Here is a 22,936-nt window from a genome sequence, read left to right on the forward strand (position 1 = left end):
AGCTGAGAAGCAGTCATGAAGGGTTGGAAAGGTGACAGTGACAGTTATGGTTTCACAGCCTCGTGTTGTGATCATGGTGCTGTGCTGTTTTCTTTTTTCCCCTTTTTCTTTCCTTTTTGAGACAGGGTCTCCCTCTGTCACCCAGGCTGGAGTGCAGTGGTACAAACATGGCTCACTGCAGCCGCCACCTCCTGAGCTCAGGTGATCGTCCTGCCTCCGCCTCCCCAGTAGCAGCTGGGACTACAGGCACACGTCACCATGCCTGGCTAATTTTTTTTATTTTTTTTATTTTTTGTAGAGAAGGAGTCTCACCATGTTGCCTTGGCTGGTCTTGAACTCCTGGGCTCAAGTGATCTTCCCACCTCAGCCTCCCAAAGTGTTGGGATCATAGGCATGAGCCACAGTGCCCAGGCCGTGCCGTTTCCAAAGCCCTTTCACACAGTCCTTACCTCCCTTAGTCCCTGAAACATCCCCGTTGTGGATCAGGTTTATTATGCCCCCAGCTGCATGGCCAAGGAGATGGGTTGAGAGAGGCTGAGCCAAGGACCATTTGGGACAGAACTGGGGCATGAGTCCTCCTACCCCTCTGAGCCAGTGAGCTTTCTTTGCTGTGGTTCTGCCTCTCTGTATCACAATGCTCCCTGCTAGAACTCCCTACGCAAGTTCAGTACAATGTGAGACAAAGCTCGCAGGAAAAGCCTGTGCGTCAGGTTGCAGGCACGCGTGTTGGGGTCAGAGGGAGCTGACTGCCAGTCCCCGCTTTGCTATGGACTGTCTGCGAGGCTCTGGGTAAGCCCCTCTGCTGCTGGAAGCCCTGGGTGAGATGAGGATGGCAGTACCCATGCTGGATGGCGCAGGAGGCAAGCCCCAGGCACCCTCAAGGTGGGCCAGCTCTCTCAACCCTGAAAGAAGCTATTGTAATGTCAGCACTCATATAAGTTTTAAGCCATTTCAGAAACCAAGACTTGCTGTGTGTGTTTAGCTTGTTTGTGCTTTGATACATTTGGGAGGGAACATGGTGATTGTTTTCCAGGCCTAGGCCCTTAAGATGTTACAGTCCCTACTTCCTGGTGGGCTTTAGCTGTTCTCTTGCAGCCCTGCTCAGGGCTCCTGAGGGGACAGGAGTGACCATGTGGGAGAAGTTGGGTCTTCTCAGGCCAGGGAGGCTGATGAGTGCAAAACGCTCACCCACCCTCCGGGCTGTGTGTGACCAGCTCAGTGCACCCGCGGGGCCCATGGGGTTTCTGAAGGATGGTTTCTTTGAAGGCTCCCCTGTGGTGCCTGGATTCTTGGCTTTCTTGTGGCTTCTGCTGGAGCTGGCCATCGCCTGTCTGTGGGTGTGGAGTGGGTCTCTGAAGAGCACGGGGTTAGGTTCAGGTGGCAACTCACCCTTCTCCTTCTTTGTCTCCCCTGGCGCAGGTGGCCCTGCAGCTGCTGGAGACCGCGGTGGCTCGCGGGCAGTGGCTCATGCTGCAGAACTGCCACCTCCTGGTCAAGTGGCTGAAAGATCTGGAGAAGTCCTTGGAGAGGATCACCAAGCCCCACCCAGACTTCCGCCTGTGGCTCACCACGGACCCCACCAAGGGATTCCCCATTGGGATTCTGCAGAAGTCCCTGAAGGTCTGCTTCAGGATGGGCACCACCATGCCCACCACCCAGCTTCTCAGATCACTACCATCTTGCTCTGGGGTGGTGTGGTGTGCGTGTGCATGTGTAGAAATAAGCCTCAGTGCAGTTGAAACCTTGTGGCTGAAACCCTTCTCAATCCCACCTCTCTCTCTCTTCAGAGGGAGCTGCTGTCCTGGGTTTGGTGTCTGTGACTCCCGGGCCTGTCTCTACCAATTCTGCATGTGTTCCTAACAATATCTAGGCTGCTGTTCATAACTTCATGGGCCCACCTGCAGCCTGCAGGACTCTAGTGCTGATGGCAGAAGTTTTGGGTGGTTTATATGCCCCATTTAATTTATTCTCCAGGGTATTCTTCTGGAAGGGTTTTGTGTCCTCTCTCTCTCTCTCAATCTCTCTCTTTCTCTTTCTGGGGAGGCGGAGGGAAGACTTTACTTTCATTTTTTTGTTTGTTTGTTTGTTTTGAGACGGAGTTTCGTGCTTGTTACCCAGGCTGGAGTGCAATGGCGCGATCTCGGCTCACTGCAACCTCCGCCTCCTGGGTTCAGGCAATTCTCCTGCCTCAGCCTCCTGAGTAGCTGGGATTACAGGCACGCACCACTGTGCCCAGCTAATTTTTTTTTTTGTATTTTTAGTAGAGATGGGGTTTCACCATGTTGACCAGGATGGTCTCGATCTCTTGACCTCGTGATCCACCCGCCTCGGCCTCCCAGTAAAGGATCTCATGGTTCAGAGGAGGTCAAAGACCCTTGACCCTGAGAGCTAGAACATGTCCTTTCACTTCTTAGCCTGGCCCTGGACAAGAGACTTTACCTTTTGGAGGTCTCGGACAGATGGCTCCATAAAGATGGGAAAGCCAAGAGGCTACGTTCTGCACACTCCTCGAAGCTCGTGGGCCTGCGGTTTCCATCACAGTTGGTTTTCTTCTCTTCTGAAGGTTGTCACTGAGCCGCCCAATGGGCTGAAACTCAACATGAGGGCAACTTACTTCAAGATCTCTCATGAAATGCTGGACCAGTGCCCGCACCCTGCCTTCAAGCCGCTGGTCTACGTGCTGGCGTTCTTCCATGCTGTGGTGCAGGAGAGAAGGAAGTTCGGGAAGATTGGCTGGAACGTGTACTATGACTTCAATGAGTCTGACTTCCAGGTGACGGCGCTGCTTCTCCTTGGAAACGGCTCCCTTAGGCGGCCGCTGCCTCCCTGACTTCCCTCCAGTTCAGCCGCAGCAGGGTTGCGCCGTCCCAGCTGTCTTTTCAGAAAAGTATCAGAATGTGAACAGCTTGGTGGGTTTCAGTATAATGAGCGTGTTCTCTTCTTTTAAGGTCTGCATGGAAATTCTGAACACATACTTAACGAAAGCTTTTCAGCAACGGGACCCGAGGATCCCGTGGGGCAGCCTCAAGTACCTAATTGGAGAGGTAAGGGTGCCTGGGGATCTTTCTGCAGGTGCTTCTGGGGCTACAGAGCTGTGGCCTTGTGCCCCTGTTTTCCTCTGAGCCCTCAGGGCCGGCCTCTTCTGCTCCTGTTCCCTTGGGTCTCTGTGACATTGTCCCTGCTCTCACCGGTTGTTCTTTGTCCTAAGTGAGCTCCGTTCACACGGGTTCCCTGAGCTGGAGCCATGGCTGGGGATTCAGGCTAGGCATCCTCTAGTCCCTTGCCTCACCTGGCTCCTTAGGCTGAGCTCACAGGAAGCTCTCCCGGTTGTCTGCACGTGGCTCAGGCAGTGACATCAATTCCAAAGACAGAAGCAGCTGCTGGCTTCTTCGGCTGTTTGTTCAATGTGTTTTGGGGACTGTGTCTGCGGCACAGGGGCTCCCAGCACTTCATGAGGGCTGCCTCCTGCTTTGGGCCCTGTCCCTTGGGAAACTGTCAAAGCCAAGAACACTTGTGTGAACAGTGGCCCCACAGATTATGCAAGTTAACAGGTTCTGGCCTTCCAGCAGCCAGGTCGCAGGAGTCTCTTGACCCTGGGCGAGTCTCTGGCCCCAGGCCCCCAGGATGCGCACAGAAGGTTCTGAGTCCCTGGCCGGCTCTCGGGCCCTCTAATTTCAGGTCATGTATGGAGGCCGGGCTATCGACAGCTTTGATCGCCGCATCCTGACCATCTACATGGATGAGTACCTGGGGGACTTCATTTTTGATACTTTCCAGCCGTTCCACTTCTTCCGGAACAAGGAAGTGGACTATAAAATCCCTGTTGGTGACGGAAAGGAGAAATTTGTTGGTGAGATTTCTCAGACACAAAAAAGTTATTTTCAAGGCTTTTTCTAAGGGATACCATGCATTTCAGCTGGTTCCTCTCCTGGTAGGGGCTCCTCAGCTGGTCAGGTGTGGTCTGTTCGGCTTGTTAGGTGGGTTGGCAGATGCCTCCTGGCTGCAGAGCTGATAGAGTGCAGATTTCCCATCCTGGAATGATGGTCAATAGATCAGGTTCCACCTGGAAGGGCAGAGTGGCCACGGTGAAGCTCACTGAACCATATTCATAGAAGAAGAACATACGGCTGGATTGGGTGTGGAGTGTAGAATTTTTACATTAAAAGCAGGCCGTTGGCTGGTCATGGTGGCTTGCACCTGTAATCCCGTCTTTGGAAGGCCAAGAAGGGCAGATCGCTTGAGCCCAGGAGTTCAAGACCAAGCAAGATCCCATCTCTACTAAAAAAAAAAAAAATTAAACCCAAAAAACAAAAAATAAAATAAATTAGTTGAATGTGGTGGTGAACACCTGTACTCCCAGCTACTTGGGAGGCTGAGATGGGAGAGATGCTTGAACCTAGGAGGTTGGGGCTGTAGTGAGCTGTGATTGTGCCACTGCACTCCACCCTAGCCTGGGTCACTGAGATCCTGGCTCAAAACAAAAAGTTGTCCTCTAAACAGTGGAAATTAGTCTTGCATGTCTGGGGACTCTGAGGCTGTGGGCCCTGAGAAAGCGAAGGTGGAGGGACAGTGCCACTTCCGTGGTTCTCTGTGACTGCAGAAGCCATTGAGGCCCTCCCGCTTGCCAACACGCCGGAAGTGTTTGGTCTCCACTCCAACGCCGAGATTGGCTATTACACGCAGGCAGCTCGGGACATGTGGGCTCACCTGCTGGAGCTGCAGCCTCAGACAGGTAAACTCTACTCCGGACGACTTCGTTAGTTTGATTGGGGTTTTACGATTGCTTCTCGTAGCTCTCCCACATTGCTGATGCCCTTCCCTGAACCGGCAGGCTCAGGAGGCCCTGGTTCTGTACACAGATACCTTGCTGTCTCTGAAAAGTGTCCTGGTTTTAGGGGAATCCAGCAGTGGCATCAGCCGCGATGATTATATTGACCAAGTGGCCAAAGACATAGAAAACAAGGTGCCCAAAGTCTTTGACTTGGACCAGGTGAGGAAGCGCCTCGGAACGGGAATCTCCCCGACGTCGGTGGTGCTCCTGCAGGAGCTGGAGCGCTTCAACAGGCTTGTGGGCCGGATGAGCAAGTCTCTGGCTGAGCTTCAGAGGGTGAGCCTGCCTCTCACGTGCAGATTACCACCTAGACAGGTAGCACCTGGGGCTCTCACCGAGTCTTGCCCGATTGCTCTCGATTCTTAACAGGCCTTGGCTGGAGAAGTTGGAATGAGCAGTGAGTTAGACGATGTGGCCAGGTCTCTTTTTCTCGGGAATATCCCTAATATCTGGAGAAAGCTTGCTCCTGACACGTTGAAGTCCCTTGGAAACTGGATGATCTACTTCCTGCGGCGGTTCAGCCAGTACATGTTGTGGGTAGGTGGCACATCACTACCTCCTCTGTCAACCTAGACTTCCTCAAACCACCTCCCAATCCCCTTTCCATTCCCCAGCAGTAACCTCTGTTAGTTTACTGGGTGCTCTGGGAATGGTCTGAGATTCTTACAAGCATATCTGTATCTTTTGTTTTTCCTTTATTTTCAGGACTTCGAAGCATATTTTACATCCCTAACTATGTTATCTCAGCGTTTATCTTGGCGCTTGTTCCATGTTAGAACACAGAAAGCGAGCTTGCTCCTTTTTAGAGTATGCCGTTGCACAGATGTTCCATATCCTTTCTCCTCCTTCCGTATCCTAAAAATATGGTACCCGCCTACATTTAGGGGGTTACCGTATTTTTTTTTCTGCTAATACAAATAACTTTCTGGTGAACATGTCTATGAATATGCATAGGGGTGTATTCCATGGGTAAATTCTGGCAGTGGAAAGTTGGATCAAGGAGCGTGTGCATGTAAACTCCGCTAGCGCTTGTTGGATTGTTAGAAAAGACAGTGTGTGAGTGTTTATTTCCTCACTGCTCTGCAGCACTGCGTACCTAACAGGTGGAAATCATAGCTCACTGTTTCGCTTTGATGTCTAATTATGCTGGGTCAGAGCGTCTTTCACATCCTCACAGACATTTTGTGTTTCTTTTTCTGTGAACTGTCTTTTTGTATCTGGATTTAATTTGTAGTGAGGTCTCCTTTTCATTGATGTTTAAGAGCTCTTTGCATATCAAAGAAATTCGCCTTTGGTCTGCCAGTGCTGCGGACGTTTTCCCCAGCCTGTCTAAGCCTTGGCTTTGCTTACAGTATTTTTTCCTTAGAAAAGTTTTACATTTTTATGTCGTCAAACCTGCAAGGCTTTTCTTTCTTCTTCTGGGCTTTGCATTCCTCCCCCACGGTGTGAAAGCGTTCGTTGGAGAGGTGGTCCAGTTCTTTGATGGTTTTACTTTTATATCTAAATCTTTGATCTACCTGGAATGTGGCAGTCCAGACTGTTTTTCTCAAACAGGCTGCCAGTTGTGCCAGCGCCATCTTTGGCTACTCAGGTAAAACACGTCTTTTATCATAAACTAAGCTCCCAGGCCAGCTTTGCCCTGGCCTTGGATGGTAGCCCCAGGTTCCCAGCACTTGCTCTCTTCTCCCCAGGTTACTGAGAGTGAGCCCAGCGTGATGTGGCTCTCGGGGCTGCACATCCCCGAATCCTACCTCACGGCACTGGTACAGGCCACCTGCCGGAAGAACGGCTGGCCACTGGACCGCTCCACCTTGTTCACACAAGTGACCAAGTTCCAGGATGCAGATGAAGTGAATGAGCGGGCGGGACAAGGTACGGTCAGCTCGTTAGGGATCCACAGCCTCTCACTTAGGATTTCTCTCCTTGAGCCACCTCCAAGTCAAAGGGACAGGCATAGTATGGGCCACAATGGGCCAGGCCATGTTTGAAAGCCAGCCTGCTGCAAAGATTTCCTGTGTCTGTGGACTGCCCGAATCTTAACACCTCTGAGGGCGAATACGGAAGTTTCTCTTCCACTTTCTCTGTTGAGACCTGGGGTCAATGGCAGGGGAGACCTGAACCACGTTCACTCTGCTAGTTCATGGGAAGTGGGCTCCTAGGTCAGAATTAGCTCTTGCAAAAAGCATCAGGTGGCTTTCCTGTAACCCTTGACAGGGGCAGGGGCACGGAGCCACCAAGCAGTGTGGACTAACTTGGCTGGAACTCCTAAATTATGCCATAACTTCACTCTTAGACACTGGTTACTGACTGTGCACATGAGAGCTGGAAGCTGCTGTTTCCTGGGGTCATGTTGTCTTAGAGTTCACTTAACTGCAAGGAACAAAATCTCTTTTGAGATGGCCAGTGATAAAGATGTAGGGACTCTCCCAGGTCCCAATGGCAGGGGAGCTGGCGGGTGTCCGGGCTGCTGCCCTCTCTGGGGCCACATGAGCGTACTCCTCTCTCTGCACATCTTCTGGGTCCTCCTCTTGGAGACCACTTTGTGAGGCTTTGACTTCCTGCTCGGAAGCCACTTCAGCTCACAGTGTAGCTGGGGTTGCCATTGTGCCCATTCTGACTCTGGTAGCAGCCTCAGGGCCCAGGGTGGTCTAAGTGTGTGTGCTCTGATGCCTCATTCCTGGGGGAGAGGCCACCACCCCACACCCACTTCTCTGGGCCATGGAGGAGGGCTATGGGGTCTCCTGCCTGGGCTGCTCCTCCACAGAGGGGCGGTGGGCAGGACAGAAGCGCTGGAGGAGGGCCTGGGCTGTGTCCCGGTGTGCTGGGGAGGAGACCAGCCAGTGGCCTGTGTGTTGCTGTGTGTGCACCTGATAGAGCCACTCCTGGTGGGCCGTGGATGCTCCGTTTGTATCCAGGCTCTCCCCTGTGTCTCTAGGATGCTTTGTCTCAGGACTGTACCTGGAGGGTGCTGACTGGGATATAGAGAAAGGCTGTCTTATCAAGAGCAAACCCAAGGTGCTGGTTGTGGACCTGCCGATCCTGAAGATCATCCCCATTGAAGCACACCGCCTCAAGCTGCAGGTGAAGCCCCAGCCCCTCCTCTCTGATACCAGGGAGCTTCCTCTTCTGACTGTAGTTATGGCTGAGGTGGTTCCAATAGTCCTGCTTTTCCGAACAAGGGTGCCTGAGCTTTATGGGCTGGGGGAGTCTTGAAGCCATGATAAAAGCTGCAGAGCTGCTTCCCGGGAAAGGCACGCGGTTGCACACGTGCGTGGATGCTGATCTTTCCACAGGTGGCAGGCTCAAGTTGTAATCCTGTGGTCTAGACTAACCAAGGGGAGACTCCCTGCCCTCTTGTGAAATGCTGCAGACGTTGCCTGAGTCATAAAGTGGTTTCCTCTGGTGTGGACAGCAGATGCCTTCTGCTCTGCCTGGGCCAGGACCCACTTTTAACCAGTGTCTCTGTGTGAAGCCAGGTTCCCGTGAAGCTGGTGGAGGGTGGCCCTGCGAAGCCCTGGCCCCGTGTGTGTTCTCAGATACAGTCTCTGGCCCTGGCTCCTCTGGCCTGTCAAGCACTTTTAAGACTGCACCTTCACCCCCTCCACCCTCTCTCTAAGGGGGTGTCTCACCTGCCTTTCTCTTGCAGAATACCTTCCGGACCCCTGTCTACACCACCTCCACGAGAAGGAACGCCATGGGTGTTGGATTGGTCTTTGAAGCTGACCTCTTTACCACAAGGCACATTTCTCACTGGGTGCTGCAAGGAGTATGCCTCACCCTGAATTCTGATTAACGTTTGGGCGAAGAAAACTGTGTCATGAATTCTGAATCTGGGGCTGATCAGGAAGAGTGACTGGGTCTGCTGTCATTTCTTGGGGCCTCTCAAGAGGCAGGAGAGGGATTGAACTGATTTTTCATTGGAAATCGGCCATTTATACCTCTTTCCATACAAATTAACCTGAACGGTTTTGTTTTTAATGCTATTTTTAAAGGACTCTATATAATCAACAGGTAAATATTGGAGAGTATTTTAAGATGTGTGGAGTTTTCTTTTCCTTCTCAGAGAACACTTGATTAGGCAAAAGTGCCTGACATGCATCGCGTTGGCACAAGTGAGAATCCTAATGTAATTCCCAGAGGTGTGTTTTTTGCCATCCTGGTCTGTTTCAGCAGATGAACCTTTTTGGCAAGAAGGGCTGATGATGTCGGGAGCGAGCAGAAGTGGCCAGTCACCTGCAGCCACTTCTCCCCCTTCTAGAACTCTCTGGCCCTGGCTCCTTTGGCTCTGAGCTGCCAGGGTGACTGTGAGGCTGTTGAGCTTAGTGTTTAGTTCCTGCACCAGATTCTACCCGCAGCCTGCCTGGGTCTGTGTGGGGTCGGGTGAGGACATGGAACCTCCAGGACCAGTGGTCACTGGGCACTTCTTCCCTCTGTGTACCACGAGGCTGGCCACCTGGAGGTGAGGGGTGGCTTTACTCCACGAGGGAGGGCAGGGGCTAGCTCGGGCAGCGCAGTGGCAGAGGCCATCACAGGCAAAAGGAGCTTCCCACAGAGCCTCAGGAGCACAGAACATTCTCAGGACTAGCTGTGGGCAGGGAGGAGGCAGGAGTCACCTTTGGGACCTGCTGTTGCTCCCCCTCTGGCAGTGTTCTCCTAGCCCTCAGGTGGTTTAATAAAAGACACAAAACAGAAGGAAGGCAGGTTTAGAAAATAAAGTTTGTTGGGATCTTAAACATTTTGGATAAAACTAACAAAATATGAACACACGTTCAGGCTGTGGTGCTGTGAGGAGCAGCGTCAGAAACTAACAAAAAATATGAACGCACGTTCAGGCGGTGGTGCTGTGAGGAGCAGCGTCAGAAACTAACAAATAATATGAACGCACGTTCAGGCGGTGGTGCTGTGAGGAGCAGCATCAGCTTATTCAGGCCCTTGAGACGCACACAGGTGCTCAGTGATCGGTGCTGCTCTCAGAAAGGTTGGTCAGGAGGTGACAGGGGTCTCTAGGAGGGAGCAGGGGCTGCTCGGCCAGGCTGCCCTGGAGCCCGGGGATAAGGTCAAGGTTGGCCTGTGTTGTTCTGACTTGAGAATGAAGGAGGCATGTGACTATCTGGCATTGTGAACATCAGGAGTGAGGCGGCTGTGGCCTGGTCTTTGACCGCAGCACACTTAGGTTATACGGAGCGAGATGAGCAAGCAATTCCGCACACAGGCGTTGCCACGGCAGTTAGGAAATACATATTCTGCAGCAGGGCACGATCATATTTTGGTGTCAAGAAGAGGGCACGAGGAGCAGCAGGAGAATTGGTTGGCAGGTGTGGAAAGAGTTTGGCATGCATGGGAATGAGACAGAAAGGTGTCGCTGAGACTTCCTGGAAGTGCTCACAGTGCATAGACAGCGCCGGGTGGGCCTGGCAGGCTTCACACAGTTCTGTCCGTCCCTGAGTGCTTCCTCACCACCTTGCCTCCATTCACCTGGTCGACCACCAGCGTCTCCACCTCAGGCTGGGCCTGTGGCTGGGCAGCGTGGTGGATCCGATGCGCCACCCCGACGTGGGCCTTATGTGGCTTCTCGCGGGCCGGGCTGTGCTGCTCGCTGCTTCGGTCGGAGGCGATGGGGGGGATGACGAGGGGCCTCTCTTTGATGAGGTGGACCTCGGCCGACTCCCTGGCCAGCAGAAATGGGGTGGGGTCAGGCATAGCATCCACTGGTTCCCGCAAAAGGAGTTTCCTGCTCTCTGCCCCGAATCTGTAGACCTCTTCAAATTCCGGGTGCAAGGGGGCCGAGAGGCTCTTTTTCATGCGGCGGCGAGGTGTTTCAGGCAGCTTGTCTTTGGGGGGTGCTGGCTTGTAGCTGGCCAGCACGGGGCTCCCCGACGGGCTGGCATCTGAGGTCCCACTGGAGCTCATGAGCTTCTTCTTGGCGGCGTGCAGCTGGGAGGTCAGGTAGGTGATGGTGCCGGCCCGCTGCTCCAGCTCACTGGACAGCAGGGTCAGCTTGTGGCTCTTGGCCTTCAGCTCCTCCAGGTACTTCTTCTCCCGCTCCTTGATGGTGTTCTCCAGCACCGTGATCATCGCGTTTTTCTGCTCCAGTTCTTTCAACAACTCAGCATTTTCCTTCTCTTTCACTTTCAGCTGGACTTCCAGTTCTTCACATCTTTTCTTTAATTCGCTGCTTCTAGAAGTCCCATCTCCTACAAGAATAAGCCAAGGAAGCAGGTGAAGAACTCATCAGACTGAGGCTGAGTGTTGAGGCCTCTATGGCGCAGGTGGACCTTTCTGGTAGAGGGCCCTGTTTAGGCTGTGGGGGCTCTGGAAAGGCCCCTCCCATCCCCAAGGCAGAGAGAGCAGGGCATCTCTGAAGCCCTTTCTAGCTCTTAGTTCTCTGGCTTACTACATAAAAGAACGTCTCCAAACCTTAAAGATGCTGAAGTTAAAACAGGCAACTGCAGAGTATTAGACCTCACCAAACAGGATTGAACTGGCAGCAAATCCCTCTGTCTGCTCAGATGGCATTCATGAAATGCCTGCTACATTCAAAGCACTGTTTGAAACTCAAATGTAAAAAGAATTCTCCATGTCTATTGCATTAAAACTCTGATGTTAAGAGAAGGGGTGTGGGGCTGTCACCTCTGCTCTGCCACTGGCCTCCTCTCTCTCTCTCTCTCTCTCTCTCACACACACACACACTCCCACTTTCTCCTCAGAGAATGAGCTGTCCTCCTCTCTGTGGCTCTTGCCCTTGGCCCTTTGCTGCCCCTGCCCTAACACCTCAGGTCTCCTTCTGCTGTCCCTGCCCTCACCCAGTCCTTCAGCAAATGCCAGCTGCCTCCTCCTCCTGCTCCTCTGGCAACCCACAGTCTCTGGTCACCTTACGTAGCACCCTTGGCTCCCAACCCTGGGTCACTGTCCTGCTCCTCCTAATGCTGCGTGGCTGGCCAGGCTCCTTGTCTGGCCCCCCGGGAAGTTCTTTCTTGACTCTTCGTTGCTGGTCTGGAGCTCACCTTGAATGTTAACTCCTGACTCAGTGTCTCCTGAGCACCACTTCTCCAAGTGAGGGGCTGTGAGACACACCCTCAAGTCCAGAGGGCTGCTCTGCTTCCCGCGTTTTGACTCTCCCAGGAAGACTGGATGGAGACACTGCACTCACCATCCCAGCCTCTCCCCTCCCTGACGGTGCCTCTCTGCCGGCTGTTCAGTGGACTCGTCCCGTCCCTGGGCTCTCCCTGCTCTGCAGCCGGCCTTGGTCCCACCTCCTCTCTGGTCTTCCTTTCAGTCTATCCTGTATTTAGGAAGCTTGGTCACCCCTCTAAATATTCTCCTCCGTTCAAAATGGTTCCTCACTGCCTAACAAAATCCAAACTGCCAGATGCCTTCCAGTTCCTCAATCTGTCCTGAACGTTTTCTGCTCCCACAGAAAACATGACAAATCAAAGCTTCCATGTCTCCCCAAGCCGCCACCTCTTGTTTCTACTGTAACCTCCGTCCTTGACCTAACTCCAGACATGCACACCATGTCTCTGTACCCACTCCACTGCCCAGGGCCTGCCTAGACGCTGGACGCCACCGGACGGCTCTCCCGGGCCTCTGCCCCGCCTGCCTGAGCCAGCAGCAGCTCTGCAGCATGTCCTGCCAGCCAGACTCAGCCTCTGAAGGCCCCTGACTGGATGGGTTTTGTGATGGGCAATCCTCGACTTAGCAAGAGGTCATGTCCCGAAAAATCCAATGTAAGTTGAAAATACCATTAAGTCAAATGCGTGTTTTTGGTATTTTCAGCTTCCCGTGGGTTTATATGGACATATCTGTGGTAGGTCAGGGAGTGGACTCCATGCGCAATGCCCCATGTAGTTGAAAAATTTTAAGTTGAACCATTGTAAGTTTGTATTTTAGAAAACGTGTCCATGTGTTTATCATGTGTAATGTCAGCAAATGACCTCCCTAAAAAGGATACATGCAATACTACCTTTCATGAGGTCTCTTTTTGGCCTAAAGGAAAATGGATCCTGAAACACAGTTTCAGAGGTAAAGAGGGAGACAGACACCGTAAGACCCAGGAGCCTGGCCACCTGGGCTGAACCCCTGCAATCTGAAATGCTGACCTGGGCCCAGCATTGGGCCTGGAACCCACTGTCCTTCCCCCAGGGCCTGTGGGACAACTACCCATGCCTGTCGTAGGGCCTTTGCTTTCAGCCCACACTCAGGTGGAGAGTGGGCCTTAGCCTCCTTCCGAGGAAAGACTGCAACCCAGACCTTCAACCGCATCCCTGGCCTGTGTGAATATCCTGGGATTTTCTTCTCCCAGGCAGTGCTGCAAAGGGCTGACAGATGTTTGGAACCTTCAGGACCAAGGCTGTCCCTGGGCTTTGCTCATGTCCTATGAGGGGCAGCTGACAGGGGCAGGCCACAAAGGCGGAAGACCCTGGTGTTCAAACCGGAAACTCTCACTTGCGGGGCACCTGTCAGAGGAAGACGCAGGTTCAGGGATGTCAGAGAACTTGCCTGAGGCCCCACAGCCCTCCAGGTTGCGGCTCACTACACATCACTCTGGTTCTTTGGGCCACAGCATCCTGAGAGACTGTTCCTGGACGGACATCCTCCTTATCCTCTTTCCTTGAAAGTAATCTAGCTGTGTGCAGCCTCGGCTCCCAGCTGATGTTTGCTGGCCGGACTTGAGTGGGCCGTCCTGTGGGAAGGAGCTGGCGCAACTGCTCCTTCATCCCCAGCTCTGGAGAGCTGTTTTGGTGACTGTCCTTCCTGGGAATCAGCACCTCCTGTTTTGCCAATTCCTTACTCTTTATATAGAAAGCTCCACTCCACCACCTCCTCTGTACATACCCTCTTTCTGGAAATTTCAGTCTTCCCGTGAAAGCTTTGTGCACACTAAGCTGACAGCAGCAACTGGTCCTGGTCTCCAAACACTGCACTGCTAAGCCTGGCTGAGTGTGAGGGCACCGCAGTACATCGAAACCTGCGGACTCCCAGGGCTCGCCCAGACTTCTGGGATCACAGCCCCAGGGGAGGGAAGCCAACAGTCTATGCTGTACCCTGGGTCCCAGAGCTGCTTAGAACTGGGCAGGTTTTGAATGCACTAATGTAAAACGTCAATCTTCACCACTGGAAGGGAGATGGCCCCACCAGAACCACCTGAGAGGCTTTTCACACTGCCTCCCCTGAGACCCAGCCCTTGCTGTGGAGACCCCGCTGCTGCTGAGAGCACTACAACAGGCGGCCTTGGGACCTGGGGTTGAGAACCCTGACTGGAGAGGCCACAGGGCAAGATGTGTGCTTCTTCAGATTCGCCTGGGCCAGGAGGAGACAGAGAGCAAGGACGCCAGGCTTCCATGCACAGGGAGCTCCCTTCCCAAGGCTTCATTGATGGTAGGTGTGGGTGCTGGAGGTCCCCAATGTCAGGTTGAAATCCTGTGCCCCTGCATTCCTGGAGGCCCAGCCACCAGTCCCAGTGCTTCGGGGGAGGTCCCTGTCCCTCCACAGGAAGACTCCTGAGGACAGGCTCCTGTTCCACCACCCTGAGAAGGCCATGGCGCCTTCCCTACCACACAGAGACAAAATGATGTCCGGGCTCCTGAAAGGCGCCCTCAGGAGGCTGTAATATGAGCAGTGCAAATGGAAAAACATCAGTGCTTGGTAATCGCTAAGGCTTGGTGGAAATGGTCCGTGTCTTTTATAAAGAACTGGACACTCTCATGAATAGTAACTACCATTGTGAGGCCTGTTTAGAAAAAGGCATCTCTGCACAAATAATGGATTCAGCTCTTTCCAAATCCCCACCCCATTCTGGGAAGCAGGCTCTTCACAGCATGTACAGAGGCCCCTGGGAAGGCCTGGGTTTCTGTCTCTTCTCTGGCGGCCATCAGGCGGATGGCCTTTGGGGTTCCCTGAGGTCCTGGAGGATTCTGGTTGAGGGGAGGTTCTGGGGCTGCAGTCCAGAGAGAGCTCCGGATCCTCAGCTGTCTAGTAATGTGACCGCTCAGCCACCAGCATTTAGTGAGCAGCTGCTCTGTGCCAGGCCCATGCTAGGCGGTGGCGACACGGAGGAGTAGGGGCGGCTCTGCTCAGTGCTGCTCCTCCTCCTTTTGGGTTTAAGTCACATCTATTTTTATGTCCTGATGATACAAGGAACACGTTTATTGTAGGAAGATCAGAAAAACATAAAATAGTCATCCCAAATATACGTGTCAATCAAAAGAAAACAAAATCACTCATCCCCTTGCCCACGAATAACCAGCTGGAACACAGAACGATCCAAACAGGCTCCTCATCTCTCCTTAGAGAGCTCAGGCCACACGTGTAACTCTTCCTAGAAGAGCGTTTTCTTCTCAGTGTGTGACTAGTGAGAACAAACGAACGGCACTGACACATACCATGAAGGGAGACGTACTGTCATTTACTTCTGGGGAGGAGTTCTTACCTGTCTGTTCGGAACTTTTGAGTGTCAGCTCATATGTTAAATCTAAAAGGGAAATGTTACACATTAATTCTGTTACTGTACATTTTAGAATCTTCATCAGCTTTCAAAAGGCAAAACCGATTCCCATGATTGGCCAGTGAGTCCTGCTCAGACAGAGCAGGGTTTGGCAGCAAGAGAGGCGAGCGTGAGAGCAGCAGAAAATAACAGGGGCTGCTATGCTCCCTGGGGTCAGAGGGCAGCCTCTGTTCCCCCAAACTCTCTTCCCCATTCCCCCATAACATATCCCAACAATCCAAAACAAGCCAGCAGCAGGCTCTATGTATCACACAGGCTACATCTTGATTATTGGTTCCAAAACGTATTGGAAATTCTAACCACTGTATTTTAATCTCTTAAGTCCTCAGCATGCCAAGGAAAGGCTTTGCAGCTTCACGTTCACTGCATCTTGATTATGCAATGAGGGTGGTATAAGGCATTCGGATGGACTCCTGCGATGGCAATGGGAGCTGGGGCAGGGCAGGCCTAGCGTGGTCCTGACGCTGGGCTCTGCCATGCCCCACAGCTGCTCTGCCTTCCCCGGGCCCGCTCCCTGGCATACCTGTGCAGTGCTGCTGCAGCCGCCTGATCTCAGCATGCAGCCCCTTGAGCGTGCTGGCATGCTCCCGCTGAAGGAACAGGAGGTTCTTCTGTGCGCTGTGCAACTGGTTCTCCAGGTTTGTGGCTGCCATGCTGACATCCAGGGACCTGTGGGGAACACAGACCCTGGCTACCGTCCCTGAATGGGGTTCCAGGGCTGCCTGCCCTTCTTGGGTCTGGGTGCCGAGGGGCACACGCCCCTCAGGAGAGAGCAGAAGGAAACCACAGTGTCTGGAAGCTGGGGCACGGGGGCACGAGGGCTAAATTAGCATCACTGCTGGGAGGCCTCAGCCCAGGGATGGCAGCCTCGGCTTCCTGAGTGCCTCAGGGTGTGCCCTTGCACCTAGCACCACATGGGGCACACGAATGAGTGAGGCCCACGCCAGAGTATAAAGTCACTTCCCTTTACTCATGAGGAAACGGATCAAGAGAGGCAGATTCACGAGCCTGGGGTCACACAGCCAGTGAGGTATGGAGCAGGATTCTAACCCAGGGACTCTGGTTCCAAATCCTGTCCTCTCCACACACCACCTCACCCCAACAGACTGTGACTGACCAAGTCACTCTTCAAAGATTTCCCTGACCAGGAAGCACTGACGGCTTCCTCGTGGGAAAAGCTGGCACCTGGGAAATGGGCCAAACATTTCCTCTAAATGGCATCTGGAGCCAGCCAAAGCAAGGAGGGAGAGCTGGGCTGAATTCCAGAGGGAAGCCCCCTGCACTTCACAGAGCAGAGAGGAGCCCACAGGTCCTTCTTGGGAAGGTTCAAGAATGTATCTCATGGGGCCGGAGTTGGCACAGGCATCTGGAGTCTGTCCCCAGTGCTCCCACCCCCGGCTTCCAGCATCCAATGCTCACTCAGGGTCCCAGACTCTGCCTTCATCATAACTCGAGAAATGTGGTGAAGTCATGAGTCTTTCTGGAAGAGCTATCAGAGTAATTCAAGACGCCGGTACAGCACTGACAAATACCAAGGCCAAATGTGGGTTATCTGCTTATAAATTATTACTGTCGATACAGAGCCTCATAAAGCATTTTCCCCAATTCGCTATTCCAGAGAGCCCTCCATAAAGGAGATACAACTCCTCAACAGCTTCCAGGACTCAGCCCATTTGTAGGATGCCACGATGGGACGGTTTTGGAGACACGGACACACCCAGGCTGTCACTGCTTCAGACAACACCAATTGCTCATCAATTCTCTATATGATGGTGACATGCATGCACACTAGCTCTGGGGCTAGGACGAGTTCATAGAGAACTTCAGACATACACTTTCATCACACGAAAACATTTCCCACGTGCTGCTCAGGTGGAAAGCCAAAGCCAAGGGCAACCTGAGAATGCAGAGAAGGAAATAAAACATGAGAGCTCACGAAGGGGAGCGAATGAGGACACATCCTAAACTGGTCCAGGAAAAGGAGGAACAAGAGGCCCTTTCAGTTAGGTACAGAAACTGACGGGAGAACGGTGACCCCAGGACACGGCGAGTGCAGGCTCGGGAGGGGCACCTTGTGGGCAGCAACTGGGCCAAGCTGATCAGAAGCCTTGGAATTGGTCATGTCTCTGAACCAGCAATTTGACTTTAGTAATCTACCAAAGGGAAGTTACGACTTTCGTGTGAAAAGAGGTAGCTGTGAGAATGGTCATTAAAGTACAGTTTGCAGTTGGAAAAGTCTAGAAACAAACTCAGAACGCAACAGGGAGGGGGTTAAACAACTTAAGGCGACCATTTCTAGGCACATTTCTACAAAACAAAGCACAGAGCTCCCTGGCCTTTGACTCCCCTCGCATCGGGGTGCAGATGACAGCAGAGTTGAGTTTCCACCAAGCAGGCTTTCCTCAGTGGAGCTGTGAGCAGCCTTCCAGCAGGAACACAAAAAAATGATGTTTCTGTCCCCGAAACCGTCTCTTTGCCGTAACCGCAAACTCTCCTGTGTAGGCTGCTGAGCCAGACATGAGTTTCTAAGTGGAACCCCACAGTTCCCAAGATCCCAACACTGTCTGCACAGCATGTGGCCTTGGGGGGCGCTGACCTTAACAAAGGAACCAGCTTCGACCGAGGCAGCTTCAGCGTGTGGAGTGCATGTGCCGCGTGCTTGCTGTGGAAAGGGCGAGCACCTTCTGACCTTGCCGTTCCCTCACAAAGCAGAATGCTTGAAAGCAGAACAGCCTAAGCGTCAAAGGAAGGAAAATCCCAGGAGTGCTGTGAGAGCTGTCAGTAGTGGTGCCTACGTTTTTCTTCAACTCAGCAACCCAGAGTCGTTCACTCCGCCATCAATTCCAGCACCTCACTTGGAGGGTGAATCCAGAAGAGCTGAAAAGGGTTTGGAATCGGGAACTCCGGCAGAGGTGCCTGGCCACTACTTTCAAAGGACAGACTCAAATCCAAGATTCTTTCTGTTGGCTGATGGAAGAAGCAGAGCCCATATTTTAGTGGCTTGCTGGCAAAGAGAGAGAACCATTGTCAGTGTGACCCAGAATTGAGTGGGTCTCGGATGACAGGAGGACTGCCCTAGGTAGGACTGTCCTCCCTTCACAAGTGTTGTCCCCAGCTGCACAACCTGGGGGTGGCCTTGACACTGGTATCCCCCACCATCCGTTTCCAGTCCATGGTGGTGTCGCTGGCATCCTGCTTTGAAAGCAGTTCTCAAATCTGTCCAACCATCCTCATCTGAACTGCCAAGGCTGCCTCACCCTCACCCCCACCAGAAAACCTCCGTCCTTCCCTGTCTGCCCCATTCTACTCTCCACGTGGCAGCAGAGTGATTTGGCTTTTTAAATTAAGACTGCTTAAAAACCTCCAATGGTTTCCATTGCTCTAAGAATTGGACTGGTCTGCCTGGCCCTGTGACTGGCCCCACCACCCTCACTGGACCTTCTCCTACCCCTGGGGCTTCTGGTGGCACCAGCTTTCCTCCGGGTGCCCTGCCGGGCTGTGCTTTTCTCACCCTGATGTCCTCTCATGGCCTCCCCTCTTCTCGGGCCTCTCTCCTGCCCACCTCTCCTGGGTCTCAGCTGTCTACTCATCCTTTAGGCCTCAAAACAAGTTTACTTCCTCCCGGAAGCCCTGGCTCCCAGACTCAGCACCTGATGCCTTATGACCCTGTCCCAGTTTTAGTCTTCCTATCTTTGCGAGGGTCTGTAAGCGTGAGTCCACTCCCCGCCTCCTCAAACAGGCTCCAGGCTTGCTCACCGCTGCACCCTAAGCCCCATCATAGTGCCTGGCACCTTGGAGGCCCTCGAATGGGCCCCTGGTGCCAGTCTGATGAGTGCAACTGTGGTGTCAGGAATCCAAGGGCTTCAGGGTTGAAAAGCCTTGTTTCCATGGGCTTCCTACTTAGGTGCTTCATTTATAAGCAAAACTTGCTCAAGAAAAACGGGATATACTAAAATATCCTGAAATGTCACAACCACCTCACCCACCAGGAGGGCAGAAAATGGGATGTGCCTACACGTAGAAGTCCGTATTTTCTTCTATACTGTCCCGGGGGCAGGGGGTGGGGTGGGGGAATGGAGTAAAAATGTTGTCAGCAGGCCAGGCATGGTGGCTCATGCCTGTAATTGCAGCACTTTGGGAGGCTGAGGTGGGCAGATCACAAGGTCAGGAGATAGAGAACATCCTGGCTAACACGGTGAAACCCTGTCTCTACTAAAAATACAAAAAACTAGCCAGGCATGGTGGCAGGCATCGGTAGTCCCAGCTATTTGGGAGGCTGAGGCAGAAGAATTACTTGAACCTGGGAGGTGGAGGTTGCAGTGAGCTGAGATCGTGCCACTTCACTCCAGCCTGGGTGACAGTGAGACTCTGTCTCAAAAAGAAAAAAAAAGTTATCAGCAGCAGTCCCTATCATAGTGTGGTGTTACACTTTGTGTAAGAAATTTAAATACGATTTTGGTAAGTATTCCTATTCTAACTGCCTTGGTCAATCAGCAACTTTGAATTCTAACAACCCTGTATTTCATTAATCTACTGTGGTAACTGCAGAAATACAAAGGTGTTCCTGAAGCCTCCCCCTAGGATGGGCAGACAGCCTGGAGAAGAAGAAAGGCCACGTGGGCAAACAAGGGTCTCCTGGCCTGGGCATTTCACTGACTGTCGCTCTCCCCTTCTTCCACACTCTGCACTGACTTAAAAGGCCCTGACAGGGAGAAGCCATCTGTGCAGGGCATTCTACAGTGGTTAGGATATTCCGGAATGAGACAGGTCCACTTGGGGCCAAGGAAACAAAGTGCATCTCCAAATGGCATCCAAATTACTAAATTATTTCCTCATCAGCTCCAAAGAATAACAGTATCACTGACTTTCTGTGGCAACTCAAAAAGAGTTGCCACAGCTTAAAAGACAGTGGTGTTTTCCATTGTGATCCTTCACTACTGAAGAGAGGTAATCACTGTGGTGATGCCATTCTCCCCGTACTGTGACATGACTGAAGCCGCAGAGGCGAGACCCAGCCGGGAGATGCACGTAATTCAGAGGGAGAAATGAGTTGGTCCCAAGAGGTTTAATTCAGTAGAAAGACACTTTAGAAACATGAAGGAGCATTCTTGAGATCCCTAAAAGGGTCAGCATGGCGGATGAAAGGAGAAAGGCAGGGTGTCTGCTGCAGATGAATAATGCAGCTTGCTGAGTAAGGGCACTCACCCCATCTTAGCTGTGTGTCAGCCAGGAATGGACGGCGGCTCATCCAGCCCGTCTTGCAAAACACTTGTACTTTCTGTGTCAAAAGGGCATATGCTACAAACTGTGTGCTCTTCGTACTGCAGTGGTCCATCTTGAGGCAATCCAATTTTGTTTCTAAGCATTGCTGGGAGCCATCAGCAATCTTACCGTTATTTGCTCAACCAAAGGCAGCAAGGACTGGACACTGGTCCTCTTCCCTCCTTGGAGAGGCTGCCCACAGCTGCAGATAATGGGGCTCCAAGTGACTACCACTTCAGGGCCTGGCCACGGCAGCCAGAGGGCCAGCCCCACCCAGGGGACCGTGCACAGCTCTGCTAGTTTTCTCCACTTTGAAGGCCAGAAGAGGCAATGCAAATGGATGCCTTGAGGGTAAAAGACCTGCGGAATACGTTACCTTGATCATGACTCAAAGGTTGAGCCACGCGGACATTTTCTCCTATGGCGAATCCACTAGGTATTAAATTAATTTACTGTTCACTCTCTATGTTCAGAAAGTTAATACTGAAAAAAGGCTTTTCATTCCAAATCCTACAGAGATAGTCCCTGAAGACGTGGCAAGACAGCTTTCTGGGTGGGGAGGTGCACTGCTCTCATTTCTTAGTTGTCAATGTGTTTGAGGAAGGCCCTATCTCTCTGAGGACACTCCAGCAGCGTGAGGACAACGGGCCCTATCAACAGCTCAAGCTGAATCCCATCTTCATTCCAAAGTGCTGTTCCTTCCTCTCAGGACACTAATGTAGCATAATAACATAATTATCTCCATGGACCACCTGACTTGCCCGAGCACAAAGTTCTTTCATATTACGTATGTCATTTGCTCTCACAACCTGTCCCTAGGGGAAAAGAGGAAACTATCCCATCAAAAGAGAGACAGTAAACCCATAAATGCATCTAAGCTTTGCAGCTTCTCCTAGCCCTCAGGTAATGTGACAATCCTGAGGTCTGGCGTAAATTTAATTTCATGCAGAAATTCAGAGGCTTTCCGAGTTGTGACATCGAATCTCTAATACTTTGAAACTGCAGAGGAAAAATGAACACAGCCCATGGAAGTAGCCTTTTGGCCCAGAAGGAAAGGCAGTGTTCCTCCAGAGCACAGGGCCAGGCTGTCAGGAGTACTGCTGGCATGGAGGCGGGATCTGTTAGCTCTCTAAGTGCCATGTTAGAAAATCACACAGCTGCAAAGGCAGTGCCGACCACTCAGTATGGCAAAAAGACTAAGTCTTGCTCAGATGCCAGCAAAGGCTGCAGGAAGCTGGGTAAGGGTAGGGCTTTCTTGGCCAGGCTAGCACCTTTACAAAGCAGCAAGGCTAGCTTAGGAAGAAAGCGCAGGGTATTCCACCCTGTAGCATGTGTGTCCTGGTCTCTGGGATCCTAGCAGGTGCTCGGTCCCAGGGCCAGGGCATACTCACCCTCTTCCCCTGCAAGGCCAGGCTGATAGGAGTCCTCTAGGGGTTGAGTTAGCAAAAGGCTGTTCCTGGGAAAAAGCAGCACTTGGCTGCCGAAAACGGCTCTGATGTTCCCTGTGGGAGGAACCAAAGCCACACTTATCTTTCCCCCTTTTCAAAATAATGCCTTTTCCTTTAGTGCCTCTCCTGTGGGCACACCCTTCTTGCATAAATTTTCATCATCAAGCACATTTCTGATCATGTCCCATCTCTCTTTCTTGGGACCAAGCCCGACTGCTCCAGAGGCCCTGCCTGGTCAGCCTGCCCTCCCCAGCTGCATCCCACTGGGTTCCCTGGGGCTCTGAGCTCATCAACACTGGTGTCCTCTAGCCCCTGGCATTGCCCACACCTCCTCCAGCACAGGACCATTACAATACCTTGTTCCTCTGTTTGGAACACTCATGGCAGACTATCCCCTGCCCCCTGCCTCATTAACTTCCATTCTTCCCACACAGCTGAACTCATGCGTTACGTACGTGCTGCAGATAATTTCCTACCGAGTGGAGATCTAAACCAGAACTACGCTGCGTTTGTCAAAAAGCACCACAGCAGTATGGATCTGAACATGACCTCACCCCAATATTTCTCATTCCAGGAGCAATATTCTCAAGTATTCCTAAGAGACACCTCTTGGACAAAAGACATGGAATATCTTTGCTAGGAAAGGGTCTCACCATTTAAAAATGGGAGATTGTTTCTGGGCAATCAAGAACAAATTTATCTTTTAGTTGAACACAAAAGCCTGTGGAAATAGGGTAATAATTTTAGAATCTAAAAAAGAAATAGCACACTAGCACTCAGGTGGTAGCTGTGAATTAGCTCTAACAAGCTATTTTAGATTCTGGTCATGAATAAGTTATGACCCATTCACATCTGGTTCTCTCCTTCCATGAATACTGGGAGCCCCGCCGC

The 22,936-nt window shown here is 52.2% G+C and overlaps 2 protein-coding genes across 17 annotated transcripts in view; one reads left to right on the top strand and one right to left on the bottom strand.

The window, feature by feature from the left end:
- DNAH10 (dynein axonemal heavy chain 10) overlaps nt 1-8,859 on the top strand; it is a 173,561-nt gene extending 164,702 nt beyond the window's left edge. For 6 of the 7 annotated variants that reach the window (XM_078337642.1, XM_035258092.3, XM_035258094.3 and 3 more), the window contains 10 exons: nt 1,420-1,620; nt 2,564-2,773; nt 2,949-3,044; nt 3,679-3,850; nt 4,601-4,732; nt 4,896-5,107; nt 5,201-5,368; nt 6,523-6,703; nt 7,767-7,912; nt 8,478-8,859. In XM_078337642.1, coding sequence (XP_078193768.1) covers nt 1,420-1,620; nt 2,564-2,773; nt 2,949-3,044; nt 3,679-3,850; nt 4,601-4,732; nt 4,896-5,107; nt 5,201-5,368; nt 6,523-6,703; nt 7,767-7,912; nt 8,478-8,624 — 1,665 coding nt within the window. In that variant the 3' untranslated portion in view covers nt 8,625-8,859. Of the gene's footprint in view, nt 1-1,419; nt 1,621-2,563; nt 2,774-2,948; nt 3,045-3,678; nt 3,851-4,600; nt 4,733-4,895; nt 5,108-5,200; nt 5,369-5,536; nt 5,862-6,522; nt 6,704-7,766; nt 7,913-8,477 lie in introns of those variants that run through there. The other variant, XM_035258095.3, reaches the window with a different exon arrangement.
- A 669-nt stretch (nt 8,860-9,528) lies between these two features.
- Nucleotides 9,529-22,936, bottom strand: part of CCDC92 (coiled-coil domain containing 92) — a 33,569-nt gene continuing 20,161 nt past the window's right edge. For 4 of the 10 annotated variants that reach the window (XM_035258102.3, XM_035258103.3, XM_035258104.3 and 1 more), the window contains 3 exons: nt 15,859-16,004; nt 15,261-15,302; nt 9,529-11,025 (listed from right to left, as the gene is read on the bottom strand). In XM_035258102.3, the coding sequence (XP_035113993.1) occupies nt 10,253-11,025; nt 15,261-15,302; nt 15,859-15,988 (945 nt within the window). In that variant the 5' untranslated portion in view covers nt 15,989-16,004 and the 3' untranslated portion in view covers nt 9,529-10,252. Of the gene's footprint in view, nt 11,026-15,260; nt 15,303-15,858; nt 16,005-17,931; nt 18,303-21,988; nt 22,100-22,936 lie in introns of all 10 variants that reach the window. The other 6 variants (XM_035258101.3, XM_078337644.1, XM_078337643.1 and 3 more) reach the window with 3 other exon arrangements.

This window comes from Callithrix jacchus, chromosome 9 (assembly GCF_049354715.1).
Source record: "Callithrix jacchus isolate 240 chromosome 9, calJac240_pri, whole genome shotgun sequence".
Lineage (NCBI taxonomy): Eukaryota > Metazoa > Chordata > Mammalia > Primates > Cebidae > Callithrix > Callithrix jacchus.